Here is a 20,550-nt window from a genome sequence, read left to right as displayed (position 1 = left end):
TGCCCAAACGCAATAGACCTTTTTACCGATTTACTTTTGTTTCGGGCAGTAGTCAAAAAATTATTCCTGCAATAAAGTACCACAATTTCCTGACTTGAATAGTTTAAAATTTTTTGTTAATAAGTCACACTAATTTGACGCCCTATTCGTACTGTGTATGAGGTTTCTTGGTGGAGTTTCCCATAGTCACGATACTTCTTTATTTGTATAATTGTAATGATTGTATGAATGGACATATTCTATGGTTTGTATATACGGCTTACATTGAAAATTTAATATTTTCTATAAAATTTAAATTCTAATGCAACAAGTTTAATTGTTATTTTTCAATAATTTTAATTTGACATTTGCTATACAATTTATTAGTAAAAAAATTGAAAATTAGTCATAACAGCCACCAAAATTATCTACTGGAAGCGCTGGTGCCGATTTGATTGTCCCTACCATGTTTACGCACACAACAGATGGCCTCATTAAACATTTGTTTAGAAAAATGACACGTTGATGCATAAAGATTCACCCCCTCCCTGAGCTAGACACTACTATTTCCTGTAAAAGGAAAATAACGAGCACACTTTCTAGCATAACTCTAATAGAAACCTTAACACAAATTTCATGACGTCTATTTCAAACATAAACGTGTTGAAGAAACCTACCTCGTAAAATCTTCTGTATTATATATCTTTCGAAGCTTTGAAAGAACTGTTAGGAATTATTTTATTTTAAATAAATAAGAAAAATGTAATTTTAAAATGAATTTTAATATTAATGTTAATCACAAAAAAATAACAATTTTTTTCTTTGGTAAAAATAAATATAAAAATTGGTAACTGGAGTGCAAATTATCTACAATTTGTTTTTGTTTTCCAAAAACATTAGTGCCTATATAAGTAACAATATGATCGGATAAATACAATTTTTTCAATAAGAAGGTTACAGGGTCTTTTTACAATCATACTGATCTATATACAAATATATTATTGTCTGGAGATTCGAAAATATGGATAAGTCTAGGGCACTCATCTTTCTAAAATCGAAATAAATAAAAATAATTTACAACACGATGAATGAATGAATAATTTACATTTTAATTGCGTTTTTAGCCCCACGAAAATTTATATTTCTTAAAACCATTTCCAAAATATTACCAATGAGACAAATGCGTTAAAACATCCTAGGATATTTTTTATCTATGTGCATGTAAGCTTCGTCGTATGGCTCATCTTAAATAAATGTATTTCTAAATTAAGACCCTGTATGACCATTATTGAAAAATAAAATTAAAAACGAATAAATTAATGACTTTGGAGGGTACCTCCCCTCCAAATAAATGCAATTATTAAATACATTTAAAAAAATTTTACTGCATTATTGACTAAACTTAATCGATTGACTAAAATTTACTTAAAAATAGTACAAATTAAAATTCAGATCATTGTCCAGCGAACTGAGCGTAAATTTTTTTTTATTAAGGTTACGATCTTGTAAAGGTTGTAAAGATTGTACGATAAGTTTTATATTTCCACATCGACAGTTTGATATGACGAAAAATGGTTGGACGGTGGGTGGATATCTTATCGAATTTATCCATGGTTCAAAAAAGAAAAGTGTACATATTGAATCAGTCTCTTTGTGTATCGCTAGTTAAGTATATAAAGATTCGAATAGAAAATTGAATATAAAAGGTGTCCTAAAATTAATCTAAGATTAAATTTTTTTTCAAAGAGAGCGTGATTTGTGCTCTTAGCGTACAGTATAGGGTTATGAAAATAGAGTTAGACGAAGAAACAGCGAGTTTTCATTTTTGAGCAATATTTTACAAGTAATGAAAATTTGGTAGATCTTCGGCTTGCAAGGAGATTAGCAAAGAATTGCACGCTTAAATTCTGCGATTAAACGGCGTTGGACTTTTTACTTTGAGATATTTTGAAATAAATAGGTTATGCCAACTAGCACACAAATACATAAGTCTTGAGGGAAGAAAGTGTGCACTGTATTAACGTAATTTAGCCACACTTACGCAAAAAAGTAATATAAAATTTCGGCAAAAGGTTAGTATGAGTCCACAAAGCCGTCGAATTTTACCCGATATGCTATTAAATAACTCTGTACTGTATAATTTATGAATCAATAAAAAGGTTTACAAGATTACTAATTACTTGTGATAATTTTAGGACAGCTTTTACACAATTAAATATAATTCAAGTTAAGTAAAAAAAAAAATTAAACTGGGATAATATTCGATAAAAGTTAAGAAGTTACACACACTTTGAAATTGATAAAAAATACGTAATGCGGGAGCAATTTTAAATTTTTTAAATTGTCAGTTACAACAAACTTCCTGCATTTTTAAACTCCAAATCGGAAAACGACTGCAATCGTTATCTCTGTTATTGGGTAGACAATTTAAGTTAGTTTGACTTAGATTAAAGAAAAATAAAAAAATATGTTTAGCCTACTCTAGGCACTTGCGATTAAACTATCATTGGCGATCTTATTTATGAGTTTTACAAATGAGAAGTGTAATGTTCTGATATTATGGTAAAAATACCGACTGAGGAGCTATAAATCCCTTGTGTAGTCGTTGATGTCGACCTGATCGCATCGCATAGTTAATAACGCGTTTTTAAGGAACACCTTAGCTTCCAATGAACGGATTATTAGCGAGTCGGATGTAGTTTCAATTCCTTAATTTAACTGATTACTCTAGTTAAATTTGAACTTCAAAGTGATATAACCCCCTAAAAAAATTAAATATATATAAAATAAATATCAATTTAATAATTTCGAACGTATAACATTAAAATGTTGTTCTCATAACATAGTCGTTATGTTAACATGCTCCATTAGTTCATTATTTTGTATTGGTTCCAATTCCGGTTCTCTTGATATTTGTTGCATCCATTGTTGAATTGGATATTCTATATTCATTTTTGATGCTACCACTTCCGGTGTGGATGGATTTTCGTTAATTATCTCAGATTTTATTTCATTAGATTCGTTGACTTCTTGATTAACTAAATCATTTTTTGAGCTAAATTGTGGTTTTTTCGTTTCGTATTCGATTACAGGTGTACATTCTTTAAATTCATCCTCAGATTCTACTAAATTTGACATACTAATTTTGGCATACCGACTTTCATGTCGGTTATAGAAACTTTTTGTACATTCTTTTTGCATTTTCGGTGTATTTTCTATACTTGATTCATGAAATTCAAACGAGGAATGATCTGACATTACTTTGGAGGTTGATGAATCATCATTTAAATCATCAGTTGAATTTCTGGAATCTTTAAAATAGTGTAATTAATAAAAATCTAAAATTTCAAAGGGTACAATAAGTTGAGTATATGTTTTAAATTATCTTATTCTTCTTTTTTCTAAGAGCCTCTTGAGGATAATAAGTTACAAAAAACGTCATCAATTTTTTTTAAATTTATTCGTTGGAAGTGTTATGTAAAAACACAAAAATACTCGATTTTAAAGACTATTCAAGTATTTTTGTGTTTGAATTTCAATTATTAATTTCTTGGTCAAATTTAAAGTAAAAATTTTTCGACAAAAATGTATACTCTATCATGCAATTTCCTTTTTTTTTTCTTTTTTTTTTTTTTTTTTGTTTATTACAGCTGATAATAATAAATGTCTTGCTAGAGATATTCAAAAAAAACTGATTTTCGGGACCTTCACCCTTAAATATCTAAGGACACGCTCGCGTGCCCATATGTGGCGTTTGAGACAATATTTTTACTATTAAAATAAAGGTTGGTAAAAAAATTCAGCTTATTCCGTGAGATTCCGAGGTGAAATCCTAAGATGATTGTAAGTAAGTAAGCTTAAACACAACAAAATGCAAAAATATGAAGAGAAAATTTAATATAATTCATCTTTTTATATGTATTTGATTATTATTACCTGATGTAAAACTCGATTCTTGAAATTCAAACGAATGATTTTCATTAATATCTGGAGTATATTTTACATGATCAGATATTTTAATTTCCATATTTTTCGCTAATGCATGTAAATTTTCATTTGATTGCAATGATTTTAATGTCGATGCATAAGAATGTAAATTTTTCACTATTGTATCCGATGATACTTTTTCTATTGGTGATGATGATTCATTAAGTTTTTCATTTGTTTCTTGTTCATTTGGCACAACATCCGGAGCATTTGTTACTTTTTTTAAGCACTTATGTAAGCATATATGATCACAATTTGGATTTTCATAATCTTCAATTTGATAAATATTATTTTCAAAACTAATACCTTCAAAATCAATAATACCAAAATTTGATACAGCTTTTAAAATATCTACTTCATTAGTAAATACTACGTTGATTTTTTTAAAACATTTTGGATTTCCAGTTTTGTTTAGGGCATATTGTTGTAGTATTACATCAATTTGTCGTAATATTTGTGTTTCACGTGCTTTTAAGGCAATTTCTAATCTTTTAAATGTTGATTGAACATCTTCTACCAGCTAAAACAAAAATTTGATTTAGAGATCACGATTGAAATATTCATCTACAAAAAATTAGTGGATGGATATGTTTGTAGAAGATTTTTCATTTAAAATGAGATGTAATTTAATTTATTCATTGATTGTTGTACGTTTGTTATAATGAGCTAAGCGTGATGCTTTAGCAGCAATACGTTTAAAGATATCGTTAACATAAGTGTTCATGACACTCATAGCTTTTTTAAAGATAATAGTATCAGGATGTACTTGTTTTAATACTTTGTAAAGGAAGATTTACAACTTGTATAACAGATAACACAAAATATTTTTTACATTTGAAAAAGTATTTTATGGATATTTGTGTTATATATGATGCCAGCCAAATGTAACTCGGAGCTTCGGTGGAAGGCGCGATTGCAAAAGACAATTTTTCGATTTTTTTTACCGAATAGATTCGATTTAATATTCTGATAAAAATGCTCTTTTTTAATAATTTTTGTTTACCGGTATAAAATTTTTTAAAATTAATTTGTATCTTCTAATAGACGTAGAAGTCAGCATTTAAAAAAAATTGTCCTATTTTTCTAACACTATAGGATCTCTCGTGGGCATAAAATAAGTTTAAAAAAACAAAAAAATTCATCCAATTTGCCGTCTTTTGTAATCTACATGGTTTGAAATGAATTTTAAAACACACAAAAATTTCCCCCCGAAAATTTACTCCCATGAATTTAATTAGATGGGTTTAGAATGAAATTACAATCAACAGACTCAATATTTGAAGCTACCTACTATTTTTGTCATTTTGTACTAATTTGGACCCTCACGGAGAAAAAAATGTGGACATAAATTCAAAAACTTCACTCGGTTTTTACTATCAAAAATTTCTTTCACTAACTCTTGATTCATTAGGAAATAAAAAAATACTTGGCATTGGTGAAATTCAAACACACCTGCTTTTCATAGTATCATTTCTGGCTATATAATTTATTTAAGTTAAAATCTTATTTGTGCATGATTAGGTAGAATAAAAGTTAACGATTATGGATTAGAGAAATTCTAATCGAAAAAATATACTCGTGCATTACTCATACTCTATACTCATTACATATATAGTCAGCCTGCGTTTCATAAGGGTATAATTACGCAAGGGTTTACGCCTTTTTTCATACATGTTGAAAATATACTATTAATTTTTAACAAAAAATTTCTCATGCCAAAGATTTGAATCGATAAAATGTGTACAAATACAAAAATTTAAAACTAAGAATTTCATTCCAAGATCAATTTATATCACAAAGAAGTTTCAAAAACGAAACATAACCTTACATAAACTTAAAAACAAAAGAAACAATTTACCAAATTTGAATTTACAATTCATAACGGTTTAAAACAAATGCAATTTTAATAAATCTAAAAAATAGAATTCGAATCTTTTTACCTTTTTTGTAAAACAATCGCCGCTTATAACAGTAGCCATTTTACATATGGTTAATGTTTTTTTTCTACTTTATTTTATTTTTGACAAAAGGTGTAATTTTTTTTAGCACATATGCGATTGCGCTTCAACATCAACAATTGTTACATAAATTTGAAAATATTTTGATTTCACGTTTAAAAATTTGAAACAATATTGGGAAACAAATTTTTTAAATATAATTAAGTATTTGCACTTGTAATTAGAATCGAAACTATGTGATCTAATTGAATTACAAAAAAAAAAAAAAAAAAAAATAGCAGCTTTTTGTTTTGTACTTTGTATCTTGTTAATTTAAAATTCTATGCCAATATATTAATTTCTGATTTTTGGCTCATTTATTCATTATCAAAATATCAAACTTTGAAATATATAATCGCCATTTCTTTTCTTATTAACTTTAAACAGGCCCCAAAACTTCTTTATATAAGGACCCTTTAAACTTCTACTACAATTAAAAAAAAAAAATGTAGGTACTTAAAAAATATGTCTCATCTGGTTATCAGATGGGTAAAGGTCGGCCTCATACCGTCTCTTAGACTATAATGCTATATCTCCTTCCTAATTGGGGTTCAGGAAATCGAGCCTGTACAAAATGATAGTGAGCGTCAAAATCTAAACTAATAATAAGTTACTATGGTAACTTTTTTAATGCTCTAGTTTTCTCACCCGTGACAAATTTTAAATTATAATAATTAGGTACCGTTTATTTTCACATTTTAGAGGAGTATATATAGTGTGATCAAATTAACTTTTTGAATAATTTAATTCTGAGTTCGGAGCAAAAAATTGAATTTAGTAGATCATTATGATACAAATTGAAGAAACTAAAATCTAACATTTTTTGATGGTCGGAAGGGGTCCAAAAAAAATGGTAAAGTGGCCTAATCCGGTCTTTCGCGTCAGACACCGTCGGATTGAGTTAAAAATAAAAAAGTGTTTAATAAGCTTACGCGCCGTAAAAAAGCGAAAAGAATGAGCTGAGAATGAACCCGATTGGTCCATCGATGTCCCCACAAATTGCAAAAAACCATCGATTTTGCTCGAAATTTCAAAACTTCATAGCTCTTGTTGTTTTAAAGATTCAAAGCTGAGATTTAAATGGATTGTAGCTTTTGTACCCATGAAGTATCACACACAATTTCAGCAAGATCGAATGTATACTTTTTGCAAACCGCAGCTGAATGCAAAAAACAGGACTTTTGTAAAATGGCCCTAAAAAAGTTGTGGTGCGGTAACGCGCTATTTTTTTTACGCGAGCATATGCTTCAATAGTTAAAGTAATACCTACTAAAGTGCCAACCTCTCATCTTTAGAAAAAGTTACTAAAATATTAATTTTAAATTACTATTATTTTAAATTATAACATTAAAAATAGGATGGGAGTAATGGGAGCAATTATTAAGACTATAATGTCACATAACTTCTGTCTCTTAATAATTGCTCAAATTACTCCCATCCTATTTTTAATGTTATAATATTAAAATGATAGTAATTTAAAATTAATATTTTAGTAACTTTTACTAAAGATGAGAGGTTGGCACTTTAGTAGGTATTACTTTAACTATTGAAGCATATGCTCGCGTAAAAAAAATAGCGCGTTACCGCACCACAACTTTTTTAGGGTCATTTTACAAAAGTCCTGTTTTTTGCATTCAGCTGCGGTTTGCAAAAAGTATACATTCGATCTTGCTGAAATTGTGTGTGATACTTCATGGGTACAAAAGCTACAATCCATTTAAATCTCAGCTTTGAATCTTTAAAACAACAAGAGCTATGAAGTTTTGAAATTTCGAGCAAAATCGATGGTTTTTTGCAATTTGTGGGGACATCGATGGACCAATCGGGTTCATTCGCAGCTCATTCTTTTCGCCTTTTTACGGCGCCTAAGATTATTAAACACTTTTTTATTTTTAACTCAATCCGACGGTGTCTGACGCGAAAGACCAGATTAGGCCACTTTACCATTTTTTTTGGACCCCTTCCGACCATCAAAAAATGTTAGATTTTAGTTTCCTCAATTTGTATCATAATGATCTACTAAATTCAATTTTTTTCTCCGAACTCAGAATTATCTAAAAATTGACGCCATTTTTTTTTTATTTGATCACACTAATATAAGAGTATATAGGTAAAGTTTTGTACCTTATTCGCTCCGTGCGTGAGTTTCGTTTCCATGGTAACGATACACTACTCTAATTATAGAATTGTATGGGTGCGTATATAATTGTATGGATTTACAAATTTAAATAAATAATTATGATGTGATAACGCATTGTTAACTTATTTCTACGAATAATGTTCTTTACCCACTTGTATCGTTAATAACTAAAATAATCGCAAGTGCGTTATTTGTGTTTTATTGATCATCTTCTATCTTCTTCTACATAAATACAAATCAAATACTGTTCGCTGGAAAACACATACATCACTTGAGATCGGTTGGACAGATTTGGAAATTTCATGTTTTGAAATTTACGTCACAGTCCGGATAAGGTTTTTAGGTAAAAAAAGTTGAAAAGTTGTCCATAAAAATAGCAAATTGGGAAAAATTTTTGTTTTATTTATTTTGTTTTATTGAAAGGGGACTTAAAGAAGGGGCTTAAAGGAAGAGAGAGTCAAAGAGCAAAGAGGAATGAATAGTTTGTGATGGTATTTGATTATGAAGTTAGAATAGTCCAACGCACCCGAAAGGTAATGGATATAAATATCTATTAATTGTTGTTGTTCTTATCATAATCGAAAAATTAACATAACACACCGGACATGAGTATCCAAAAGACCATGAGCACACTATTTAATCGGCTCTCGTTAAATAATTTAACACAGGTGTATATACTACAAATTGATGTATTTACATCGCTTAGTACAGAGGGTAAGAACTTGCTAACATTAAAAGGTCGTGAAGCATCCTTTTTTAAACATAAAATGCTTAAATTTAATCAATGATTCAAGTATTGATCTTTTTCCTTAGTAATTTAACAGATACAGACGAAAAATATAGTTTCTTTTAATTGGCTTACGAAATCTCTTTCAGTAAAAATGTAAAAAATGAAAGTCGGCGAACTATGGTAAATCGGGTGTCATTCAATAGGTCTTTGAAAATCCTAACTAAAAGTGTAAAATAAAAAAATAAATTTAAAAAATCTGACTTCGTTAAATAAAAAGAACCAAATAAGTTAAGTAGTTTACATAGCGACTTCTAACCCATTAACATTCAGAACCCATTTTTATACCATGTATATTGAAATATACATAGTATATTAAGTTTAGTCCCAAGTTTGTAACGCTTAAAAATAATGATGCTAGGAAAAAAATTTTGTCATAGGTGTTCATAAAATCACCTAATTAGTCCATTTCCGGTTGTCCGTCCGTCCGTCCGTCTGTGAACACGATAACTCAAAAACGAAAAAAGATATCGAGCTGAAATTTTTACAGCGAACTCAGGACGTAAAAAGTGAGGTCAAGTTCGTAAATGAGTATCATAGGTCAATTGGTTCTTGGGTCCGTAGGACCCATCTTGTAAACCGTTAGAGATAGAACAAAAGTTTAAAGGTAAAAAATGTTCCTTATCAAAAATTAAACAACTTTTGTTGGAAACATTTTTTCGTAAACATCACTGTTTACCCGTGAGGGCGTCAATTAGGCGGAAATTTTATAATATGTACTATACTTGATTATCAGTTATGTATGTGTCAAATGTTTGTATGTGTAATGTGATAAACAAATCAACACTGACTATGCATGGTATTTCAACAATTAACTCAGTCAATTGTTTGTTTTCACTTGTTTTCTTTTCAGTTTTTCTTTAACGCAGTCGGGTTTTTTGATTTTTAAATTTATTTTTTTAAACTTTTGCTCTAAACATATTGAAGTTCTGCTGAATATTCTTAACATTTATTATTGAAGGGTGTTCTGTGATGCCCACGTTCCAACTTAGTTCAAATCGAAGTAAATTTTTGTGGAAATAGAAAATAACTGAAGTATTAGTGAAGATCCTCTCCATTTAGGGTATTTTCGTACAAACTTTAATTTTTTTATACTCGCCAGTTATTTGAAAGAGAGATACAATGATTTGATGCACGTTGAATGCGTTTGCAAAACTACAGAACTGAACATTTTGTTAGTTTACTGAGAGTTCCATCAATACGGCACTTCGTGTTTCAGCAAAAGATTCAACGAGTTAAAGCAAAATGAATTGTCGATAATCGATCTATGCAGTGTCACTATCACATATTTCAAAGTTATCTAGAGAAAAGAATTGTACTCATTGCAATTTACACACTCTTGAAGTCTTGACGCATATTGCCCCCTTCATTAAAAGAAAGATTGAAATTTGCTAAAAATTAAAAGTTGTTAATTAAGTTTATGAATTATTTAATTAAAACATTTCTCATAGTAAGGAATTACGAAAATTTTTATAATAATTTTATCACATTAAAATATAAATACATTATTATGACTTTCCATTATTATATGAGTGAAAAAAACGAATACACGCATGACAGCCGAGTCCTACCGAACCATATACCCGAATATTTATTGATTGTACATCGGTTATTTATTTGACATTTCTCTCACTACACACATAAAAATTGAAAAAAATGATTTTGATTTGAAATAAGTTTTTTCGATATTATTTGTTATTTATAAGTGAACAGTATTAAAAAGATAATTTACTGTCATTTAATTCAGTGTTAATTCTAATAAAAAATGTCTGAAATACGTAAACGTCACGGCGAAGGCGACGATAAAACTCCAGAAAGTGCTGAAAGCGATCATGTATGTGAAAAAAAAACATTTTTTTTATTATCATTCGAATGCAGTTGAATTTATATTAATGAATTAATTGAGTTAATTAATTTATAGGCTAACAAATTGGTTTAACATTCCTTTTTTTTTACATATAATTATTATTTTTTGTTTGTTTATTTTTTTAATTTGGGCGACTGGCAGAGAATTATTTAAGTACTAAAAAGACCCGGCTGTTAATTATTGTTTACTTTTCTTAAATATCTATTATAGTAAATTAATCTTATCTTTTATCGTAATATTATTAACTTAGTATAATATTTCTAGTAGTGTTTATCAGGTTGTAATACATAAAAAATTTGTTTGTATTTTGCGAATTGTGGAATAAACTTGTTTTTCTATACCACGCAAGTGCCAATTAATGCCATTTTTTGCGGCGTACACAACAATTCAAATTTCATAATAAATAAAAAAAATCCATATACCTAATATAATGTTTTGTTTACCTAGGATTTAACAAAAACACAGATGTATAGGGTGGGTTAATAAGGAAACACGTACAATTTTTATCAAATTCCGGTTATTTTTTGAGTACTGAATTATTTATGTTTAAAGTAATGAATATATAATCAATACTTTTGTAAACCAGTCTGCATTTAGTACATAGAAGTGTTAAAATTAATTATTTCTAGTAAATATTCCAAAATTTTTATCAATTTAGTTTCTAAAGTAGTTTCTTGTATTTAATAAATATATATCTCGTATACAAATTAGTAATAATTAGTGGGGTCAATAAATAGGTAATTAATTTAAAAAAAAATCTGATGCGAATGCCAGTGACGCATTTAAGAAAAAAAACAAAAAAGAAATTTTTATAGGGAATCGCCGCTAATCGTTTGAACCTCCGCGACCAACACAGATTGTACCTCCCCTGTTTAATTACGACACTACGACTAAATAACGACTAAACTTGCCAGGAAAACTTTTAAGGGTTATCTGATATGAGTGTGAAAAATGAAAAGAAATACTTTATAAAGAATAATTATTTATTTCTTTACTTTATAGAAATTTAACTCTTCTTGCCCTTACATTTCCGCCCATTTAGACGTGCGCTCGCTTATAGCGAACCAGTCTGTCGTCAAAAGACAAGCTGAAACACCATAGGGTCGGGTTTGGGCGCCCAGCTTAAATTTGCCACTAATGAAGGTGGACAACTTCTATTCACTTTTGACGCCACTTGAATTTTGAGTGAAAAAAGTCGATCCTATCGGATTTCGAACGTGGATTTTTGAATTTTCATGTTTATTATATAAAAATGCATTTATCAAAAAAGACATATAAAATGAGTTGTTTGCTATGAAAAATATAAAAGTCTAAAAATTAGCCTTTTTTAGTTTTCACCAATTTTTTGAGATTAGAAATAATTCTGAGTAGATATTGTTAAGATGAATCAAATAAGTTACGTTTAGAAAGAAATCTTAATGACGTGTTCGAACATATTGCGTCATCAAGTTGGGGTCCTGGGCATGGATCCTGTGAGCCTTAAGCTAAAGACAGAATCACGTTAGTGTACTCTAAGGGAAAGTATAATAAAATAACACAAAAATTATTGAATTGATAATTGAATAGGTAATTAAAATTATTAAATATTATAGTCCTGGTCCGATCAGTCATGTTGCTACTAGGGTCGTGCATATGCATTCTCATTAATACCCTTTATAAGTAGATAAATTTTTTAATATCCTTTATAGTGTTAAATTTATAGATTTGGACTGTTAAAGTTTGCGTTGAGGTGTTAAAAAGCTATTTGTCTTAAGAAAAATTTGGAAAACTAATATTCATTAATTTTAAGAATGGAAAATATTTTCCTTTAAAGAAAATTATAGCAAGCGGCACTGGTTTTTCCATAAAATACATTTAAAGTGATGAAATGAATGGACTTTGTATACAATTTCTTCTATAAGTGATTTTCTCTGAAGCTTTAGGCATCAATATCTCATAAACGATGTTATATGTCGAAAAAGTTTACTCTTAATTTTCGTCTAATTTTCCCTAACAGAACAACTTTCGTCTACTCGAATATAAAAAATAAAGTTTACAAGCTTTCGAAGTTTTGATATTTTTATTAAAAGAAGTCTTGACCATATTTTTTTAGGTAAGCCATTACTGGGATATTTGTTAATATTTTACATTTCATAAAAAAATGTTCATTCGGTAAACAGATGGGTGAAGGTCGACCCTAATTTGGATCTTGTACTATAAAGCTAACAGTTCTCAAATTTTGAAAAAATTGATCATTTACGATTTTCAATATCGAAAACTATATGAAAATATGATTTTTTTTGATGTGGTAATAATGGATTTTTGGAAAAATCCATCTGAATACTTTTATCCAAGCTCATGACTGATTGGCCCCGGGCTATTAACAATATACATAATATACTCTTTTTTTTTATTACTATTTATAAATATTTAAAAATAATATCATTAAAAGTTAATAAATGAAAATACTACAAAAATAATTACTCATTAATTACTTTTATCACTAAAGTACTAAATTAATAATTTAATTCATCAAATATTTTGTCAAGACAAATTACTTAGGTATTATCTTTACTGAAAAGTTATATTAAAATAAAGATTGAGTCATTCATGGGATAACACAAGATAATGCGTTTGCATTAATTGTTAAAAATTTTATAATTTATTGATTATTTTAAAATTATATCAAATGAAAAGAAAAACCCGTTGAAGAATTCACTTATTCCATTTTATATCATATCGTTTTAGTATAAAAACAATTAGCCATGGCACCAGGATCTACGTTTTTAAACCGGGACAATAATTTTATAATGGCGCACTCTCCATAGTTTGATATAAATTAAAAAAAAAGCTCTGCAATAATGTTAAAAAAACTGTAATAATGAATGGTATTTATTATGGTAAAATAAAAATCCTTTAATAAATTAGGACTCTTTGTTATTTATTTGCAAATAATTTTATTTTGTGTGACGTAAAATTAAACATAGTAAACAAACAATTGACTGAGTTAATTGTTGAAACATCCTGTACAGAAAGTGTTGAATATCAGTGCTTGTTGCAATATTTTTTATAAATTAGAAGATTTTAAAAAACCATCACAATTATGGCGCCCTTTCTGCCGCCATTTAATTAGATTTCGAAAATTCGAAAATAGTTACTATATTTTTTTCGTTTTCCGAAAATGTTTCACAAGACCACTAGTGGAAGATACCTGCAAATTTTCAACTCCCTATCTCCTCTAGTTTGGAGCAAATGGTCGTCAAAATTTTGTCGTGAAATTGATTTTTTTCTAATTGGTGGAGGCCCTGGAGCTCCTTTCTCAATCCGGCCCTACAACTTCTATTAATTACTGATTATTTTAACAATAATATCAGTTCTAAAATCATGTGATTATAAAAATTTTGTCAGACCACATACGAGACTGAACAATTCTTTCCTAAAAATTTCTTATCAATTTTGTTTCGTCATTCAAACAAATTTAAAAATATTTATTACAAAATAAGACTATCGTTAAAGTCTTAAATAATAAAAGTTATAAAACTAAACATTTATGGCCTTAGTTTTACCAAGTTTGGCTTTTTCAAATGTATTAAACATAGATTAAGATTGATTTATGGCATTATAGTAAATGGTTTTGTTAATTATTTTAATTAGCTTTTGGCATCGAGTCACAGGTTTCACCTCTAACAGGGGCTTAAGTTAAAAAAATAAATTAAGTATTATATTCTTTAAAATTATGAGTGACCAAGACACGCAGGAGCTTTTTCAGTAGCCATACAAGAGAAGATTACATTGATCACAAAGAAACTACCACCATCAAAGGAGTAGTAGTGGAAATTTAGCATAAATTTTATTAGTACTTAGATATAGTATAGTATAGTATTTCAATTCTCTTTAATATAGTATCCGTTTTCATAAGACTGCGGCGAGGTTTAATTGTTCAACTCGAAGCTCAAATGCATGAACTAACTCGAAAAATAAAGAAGCGCTTATTGAATCTTTCTTTGCAAGTTGCCAAATATGAATATGGAAAGAAAGTCCATTACTTTAATTAGCGCGTCATTATAGGCGCGTAAAATCGCAATTCTAGATTCTTGCTTATTTCTCCAAGAACAGATGTTAAAACTAATTTGGTTGGAGGCAAAATGCGGAAAATTAATCGATTTTATCGATGGCGTCACTTGTATTCATTGATATCTAACACCAGAATCCAATGGGCATAGCCCATAAAGAGATCAAATAATGGAAAAGTATTGCTACTTTTCAACTCTTTGAACTTTTGGTCAGTTGTAGATTTTATGATCACCGATTTTAGTTCCTTGTAAACTTTCATATTTCTGGTATAAAATTGAAAACGAAGTTTTGGCCATGATGATCATGCAAAAATTCCTTAAATTTTCCGCTGATGATATTACATTTTCTTTAATTTTCAGTATTCTTAGAGGAGGTATTTTTTGACAAAAATGGAAAGATCGTATATAAGTTTTATAACAAAACTTTTTTTATATTTTCATATTAATTTGTTAAGTTGAGTACATATAGTTTAAAAAAAACTTTACTAATAGAGAATCGAATACGTCATGTGACATAATAATTTTAATTATGTGTGTAATTTATACATAGCCTTTTGCATTCTAACATTTCAACGTCACGAACATAGCACACTATGCTTAAATAACGTTTGTAATCAGTGAATTGTTTTGTACCTATTAGACCAAGATCCCGGTGCCCCCAGACGTTACTTATTTTCTCATAAGAAATATACATGGGATAAAGTAGTGTTAGTACGTACTTTGAGTGTGTGCATACCTGCTACCTTGGGTCGACGGCCAATTCATAGATACCAGGTGCTAAAGGTAGATAAATACAGTACTGATTTTTCTCAAATTCTCAGTGCTGATTTTTACATATGTTTTAGATATTTTTGTTAAAAATCAATAATCATTATTGCCAGACACTTTCCATCGGCGCTTACCCTTACCAGACGCTTTAAAGCTTAAAAAAAAAAAACATATTCTTACTTATAATCTCACTCTTGATTTTTATATATGATACTAAGGGAACTATTTGAACACCCCTGGTCAGCAGCCAGACCAATTGGAGGGGTCAAACATCCCCCCAGACACACATAAAGTGTCGCTAAAATTCTGCTCTGTTCGATATAATCAAGAGAGATTAAAGATTCGTTACATGCAAAATGGAATCGAACCTGAAGATTACAAGGTATTTTAAAGTGATCTGGGTTGAGAAAATTTTATGAATAATAAATATAAGTTTCTTTAACCTATGTTTTACATCTTATCATCGAGTAAAATTGAATACTACTATTTAAAAAATTCATGTTTATTAAATCTTAAAATTATACAAAGCTATACATGTCATTTTACAATTCAGCGTGATCTTTACTGTCATCATCGTCTAAGTTTGATCAGTCATCATCAACCCAATGTTGGCAAGTTCTTCGTCTCCTCGTCTTCGAATTTAAAGGTGTCTCATTGTTAACAGCGGGTAAACTTATCAATTGGGATTCATCTGGATTATCTAAATCAATATTTTGATAGATGATCCCGACAGTATCGTGCAATGTATCTTTGCCACTGTTAGTTTCCACAAACGTATCAAAATTATCAAAAGCAACCCCAGTACAGAGATGTGGTGATTTTACAATTGCTTCAGGACATATACTTGACTGCTGTATTGAAGTATATGTTGCTTCGGTTTCCAGCTCTTCTACAGCTGGATAACTAATGCAATGACCGTACCTATGAATTACATCAATAATTTTGCGACTACTTGTTAAACTTTTCAAGGACATTCCGAGCACAATATGTTTCGACGTTTTGACTTGTCCGTTATAAACACCATACACGACATCTTCACAGTAAGATTTGACTTGACGAATACATTTTGGATTATTTTTGCGCTTTCGATTGCTGCCGGCTATCAGAGTGTAATAAAAGTCTAATAAATCTTGTGGTATCGATATTTCACCTTCTTTAAGGTTTTGTGCGGTTATAAGTTGTGGCAATTTTTTTTTCAGTTTGCAAAATAGATTTTCGCAATAATAAAGCAGCTTTGTGTAAAATATCTTCATCCTTCAAATACTCAAATGATTGGTCATCAATAGAAATTAAATTTTTCGGAGCTACTAATTTTTTATTCTGAATGATAAAAAATTTAATTTGCTTATCAAATGCTTTTATTATCTTGATTTCTAAATTGTGTGGAGTGAAACTTCCTTTAATTTTTGTAGAATTCCCTTCTTCACTTTCATTTAATATTTCCATGTAATATCAATGAAGATAAGTCAAAAAATAGCATCGTTCTTTTTTTTATTATATTTTCATTAATTAAAGCAGATATTTCCTCAAAAGCAGTTTGATGATGCTGACGAAGATCATGCCAATCACTTTTGGGTGTTTCTTTTTTTACTGATGTTTTATAAAAAAACTCTAATTTGCAAGGATGATGATAATAAATTTTTGAAAGCGAATAATTTTCAAATTTATTAATTAACTCCTTATGCTTTTCATTTTCTTCATCTAGTTTAGAATCACAGATGCACTGAATCGAGTAGCACGGAATAGAGTAGCCTAGAGACGACAATAATAAAGAAAGATATCCATAAATAGATATCTCTCTCACACTCAAGCGTACAAATAATGCCCTCGCGCTTATACACATAGCGACACTTTATGTGTGTCTGGGGGGATGTTTGACCCCTCCAATTGGTCTGGCTGCTGACCAGGGGTGTTCAAATAGTTCCCTTAGTATCATATATAAAAATCAAGAGTGAGATTATAAGTAAGAATATGTTTTTTTTTTTTAAGCTTTAAAGCGTCTGGTAAGGGTAAGCGCCGATGGAAAGTGTCTGGCAATAATGATTATTGATTTTTAACAAAAATATCTAAAACATATGTAAAAATCAGCACTGAGAATTTGAGAAAAATCAGTACTGTATTTATCTACCTTTAGCACCTGGTACCTATGAATTGGCCGTCGACCCAAGGTAGCAGGTATGCACACACTCAAAGTACGTACTAACACTACTTTATCCCATTTATATTTCTTATGAGAAAATAAGTAACGTCTGGGGGCACCGGGATCTTACTCTATATATTTTATTTATTTTAATTAACTTATATTTAATTATACATACATTATTAAAAAAATTTTCTTGGCATAGTTTAATATTATTATTTATAATAAATAATTGAAATAAAATACAAAAGTTGATTATTATTTTTTACAAGAACCCAATAGGGAATATTCAAGAAATTTAATTTGGTTCAAATATTTTTCTCCCGTAACTTAATGACTGGACATTTCAACTAAACCATTAATTTAGTAGTAATTAATATCTTTTTAATTACTTAAAATTAATTAAAAAAAGTACAAATTCAGTGAGGGCATTTAAAAATTTCTAAAACGGAAACTAAAATTTTTATACGGACGTGACATCATAGTACAGGCTTGTCAAATTTTTTAACGTGCTGTATGGTATTAATTACTTACATTTTATATGGTATTTCATTAAATTATACTATTCTACGGCTTTTTATTAGAAAACTTAATAATGACGAGTGTAAATTCTGTGTTGTAAATTCATTTTTTTAAGTGTAAATTATACATTGAACTGTCACCAATTGACAGATTGACTTATACGTCATCAACAGAGAGCGCCAAAAAACTGTGTTTAAATATCTCAAAATTATACTGTATTTTAAATATTTTTTTACACTTAAATACATAATTTTTAAGCAGTATTTATATTTTTTACTTTATTATAACGGTGTAAACAATGAATTAAAAATATAAAAAAATACATGAATATTCCCTATTGTCGAGTGAAGTCGGTCACTAATATTTCAGCCCACATTTATAATGAATTTTTGTCTAGCAGATAATTTCTGTAGGCCATAACTTCCCTAAATGCAATTCTGAACATGTACCTCATCAACATGATCTCTAAGTTTAATTGTTTTGGTGGATTTCATGACTTGGTCCACTAGAAATATTATTTGATTAGAATTATAAACGTTATTTTGAATTCACCCAGTTTTAAAAAGGTTCTTGTTATTATAAATAGTATGATACCAGTATAGCAATGGTATTATGAATAATTTAATTTATAAATGGCTTAAACGACTTATAAGAGAGACACACATATGTGGACGGTGTACTCTTATGTAAGTGTTTAATTGAATTAGGAAAAGTATATTATTATAGAAATAAAATCAATAAACATTGGGTAAATGGTTTTTATCTAGTATTATAGTTATTATGTAAGGGTTCGGAAGGCATAATTTATATAGTTATGGCTACATATTCTTTAGGATTTCTTACGATAGAACAGAGGATCACAAATATATTATGTCTCAGTCGGATTAAGTCTTTAGATGATTTTAGATTCAATACAAAACAAGTGTAAAACTACAACTGACTGAGTTATTTGTTGAAATACCATCTATAGAAAGAGTTGAATTCAGTGCTTGCATTTTTTTTTTATAAATTAGAAGAGTTTAAAATACTAACAAACGCCATTTATTTGTTTTTCGAGAATTTCGAAAGTTTTCTAATGTATTTTCTAGAATTTTTTTGTTTTTCAAGTTGTTTTACAAAGCCACTAGTTGAAGCAAATACCTGAAAATTTTTAAATCCCTGTCTTTTATAGTTTTAGAGAAAATGGAAACCAAAGTTTTGTTCCAATTTGCGCCCTCACGGGTAAGCAGTGGTGTTTACGAAAAAATGTTTCAAACAAAAGTTGTCTATTTTTTTATAAGGAACTAATTCACATACAGATTTTCAACTCAACCTACCTCATTTGGAGAGGCTGTGGCAAACCTTATAGAACCGCTTAAAAATTTTTACATAGATTTGTTGAATTTCTGCTGCTGTTTCCAACAAAAATTTTGCTCTATCTTTAGCATATTGTGAGAAATGCAGCAAAATTGTTGAAGATCTATTGAAGAAAGAGCAAAACAAGCTCTAAATATAAGAAACCGTTTGAGATTAGCAAAACTTTAAATAGCAAAAATGTTTCTCATAAAATCACCAACAATTTTTGGTCGAATAGCTTTCAAAAGCCAACGAATTGAGTAGAAATTCGACATAGAATTCAAAATTTCCAAAGCTCCGAAGGTGGATGTTTCTCATACCAAAAATCTTTTTCGGTGTATTCTTTCGTCTACCTCATAGATTATTGGTCATTTATTCTGATACACCAGCTATGTATTAGACACCCCACCCTTCTCCGTTAATTTTCGATACAGTATTCTAGGAGCATTGATAAATGTAATTTTGGTAATGAAGACAACTTGTGGGTTTAATCATGGTTCAAACTTTGAGATTATAGAAATAGCCTATTTCGATTTTCGTGATTCTAGGATTCGATCTAATCTAGTTGTGAGTTCGATTCTCGCTCAAATCTACTGTTCTTCAAATCTTACATTGATATCAAAAATTGTAAAATTTGATATCAGATTTCTTGTCTTTCGAAGGTGTTAGAGCAGTTCTTCATTGTGGAGATAATTTGAATTTTAATTTAAGCAAATGCTTCTTTTACCGTTTTACATGTAAATAGGGTTTTGTCCTAAATTTGAACAAAAAAATTATTTTAAAAAAAACTCTATTTACATTTTCAAAAACCAATTCAAATTTACTTCGAAAACTGTGTAGAGTGTCTTGGCGCCTTGAATGATATTACGCATTGTATATCATTTTTGTGTATTCAAGTTATAAGCAGTTGTGATCAAGTAACCAATAGAAACTTGTATCCCACTTATTTATTCTTAGTGGAGAAAAGCCTATTCCA

General features: G+C 29.1%; 2 protein-coding genes across 3 annotated transcripts in view; one reads left to right on the top strand and one right to left on the bottom strand.

Moving 5' to 3' along the window:
• Positions 1-831: 831 nt before the first annotated feature.
• Positions 832-5,962, bottom strand: LOC123291097. The gene is made up of 3 exons (XM_044871551.1): positions 5,907-5,962; positions 3,916-4,486; positions 832-3,290 (listed from the first exon to the last, which is right to left on the bottom strand). Exons 1-3 carry the CDS (start codon positions 5,943-5,945, stop codon positions 2,815-2,817), a joined length of 1,086 nt encoding a protein of 361 aa, XP_044727486.1. The 5' UTR covers positions 5,946-5,962; the 3' UTR covers positions 832-2,814.
• A 4,603-nt stretch (positions 5,963-10,565) lies between these two features.
• Positions 10,566-20,550, top strand: part of LOC123294659 (phosphatidate cytidylyltransferase, photoreceptor-specific) — a 29,629-nt gene continuing 19,644 nt past the window's right edge. Inside the window, exon 1 of one of the 2 annotated variants that reach the window (XM_044875765.1) lies at positions 10,566-10,724. In XM_044875765.1, the coding sequence (XP_044731700.1) occupies positions 10,656-10,724 (69 nt within the window). In that variant the 5' untranslated portion in view covers positions 10,566-10,655. The remainder of the gene's footprint in view (positions 10,725-20,550) is intronic. The other variant, XM_044875773.1, reaches the window with a different exon arrangement.

Source organism: Chrysoperla carnea, chromosome 1, assembly GCF_905475395.1.
Source record: "Chrysoperla carnea chromosome 1, inChrCarn1.1, whole genome shotgun sequence".
In the NCBI taxonomy this organism is placed as follows: Eukaryota; Metazoa; Arthropoda; class Insecta; order Neuroptera; family Chrysopidae; genus Chrysoperla; species Chrysoperla carnea.
The sequence above is the reverse complement of the archived record's forward strand: the minus strand, read 5'-3'. Positions and strand labels throughout refer to the sequence as shown.

Bases quoted from the DNA above. Each gene is read 5' to 3' on its own strand.
- LOC123291097 (XM_044871551.1), bottom strand. From the start codon at position 5,945: ATGGCTACTGTTATAAGCGGCGATTGTTTTACAAAAAAG. The intron at 4,487-5,906 runs GTAAAAAGATTC...TTTTTGTTTTAG, and splicing joins GCGATTGTTTTACAAAAAAG to CTGGTAGAAGATGTTCAATC. The intron at 3,291-3,915 runs GTAATAATAATC...ACTATTTTAAAG, and splicing joins AGAATCGAGTTTTACATCAG to ATTCCAGAAATTCAACTGAT.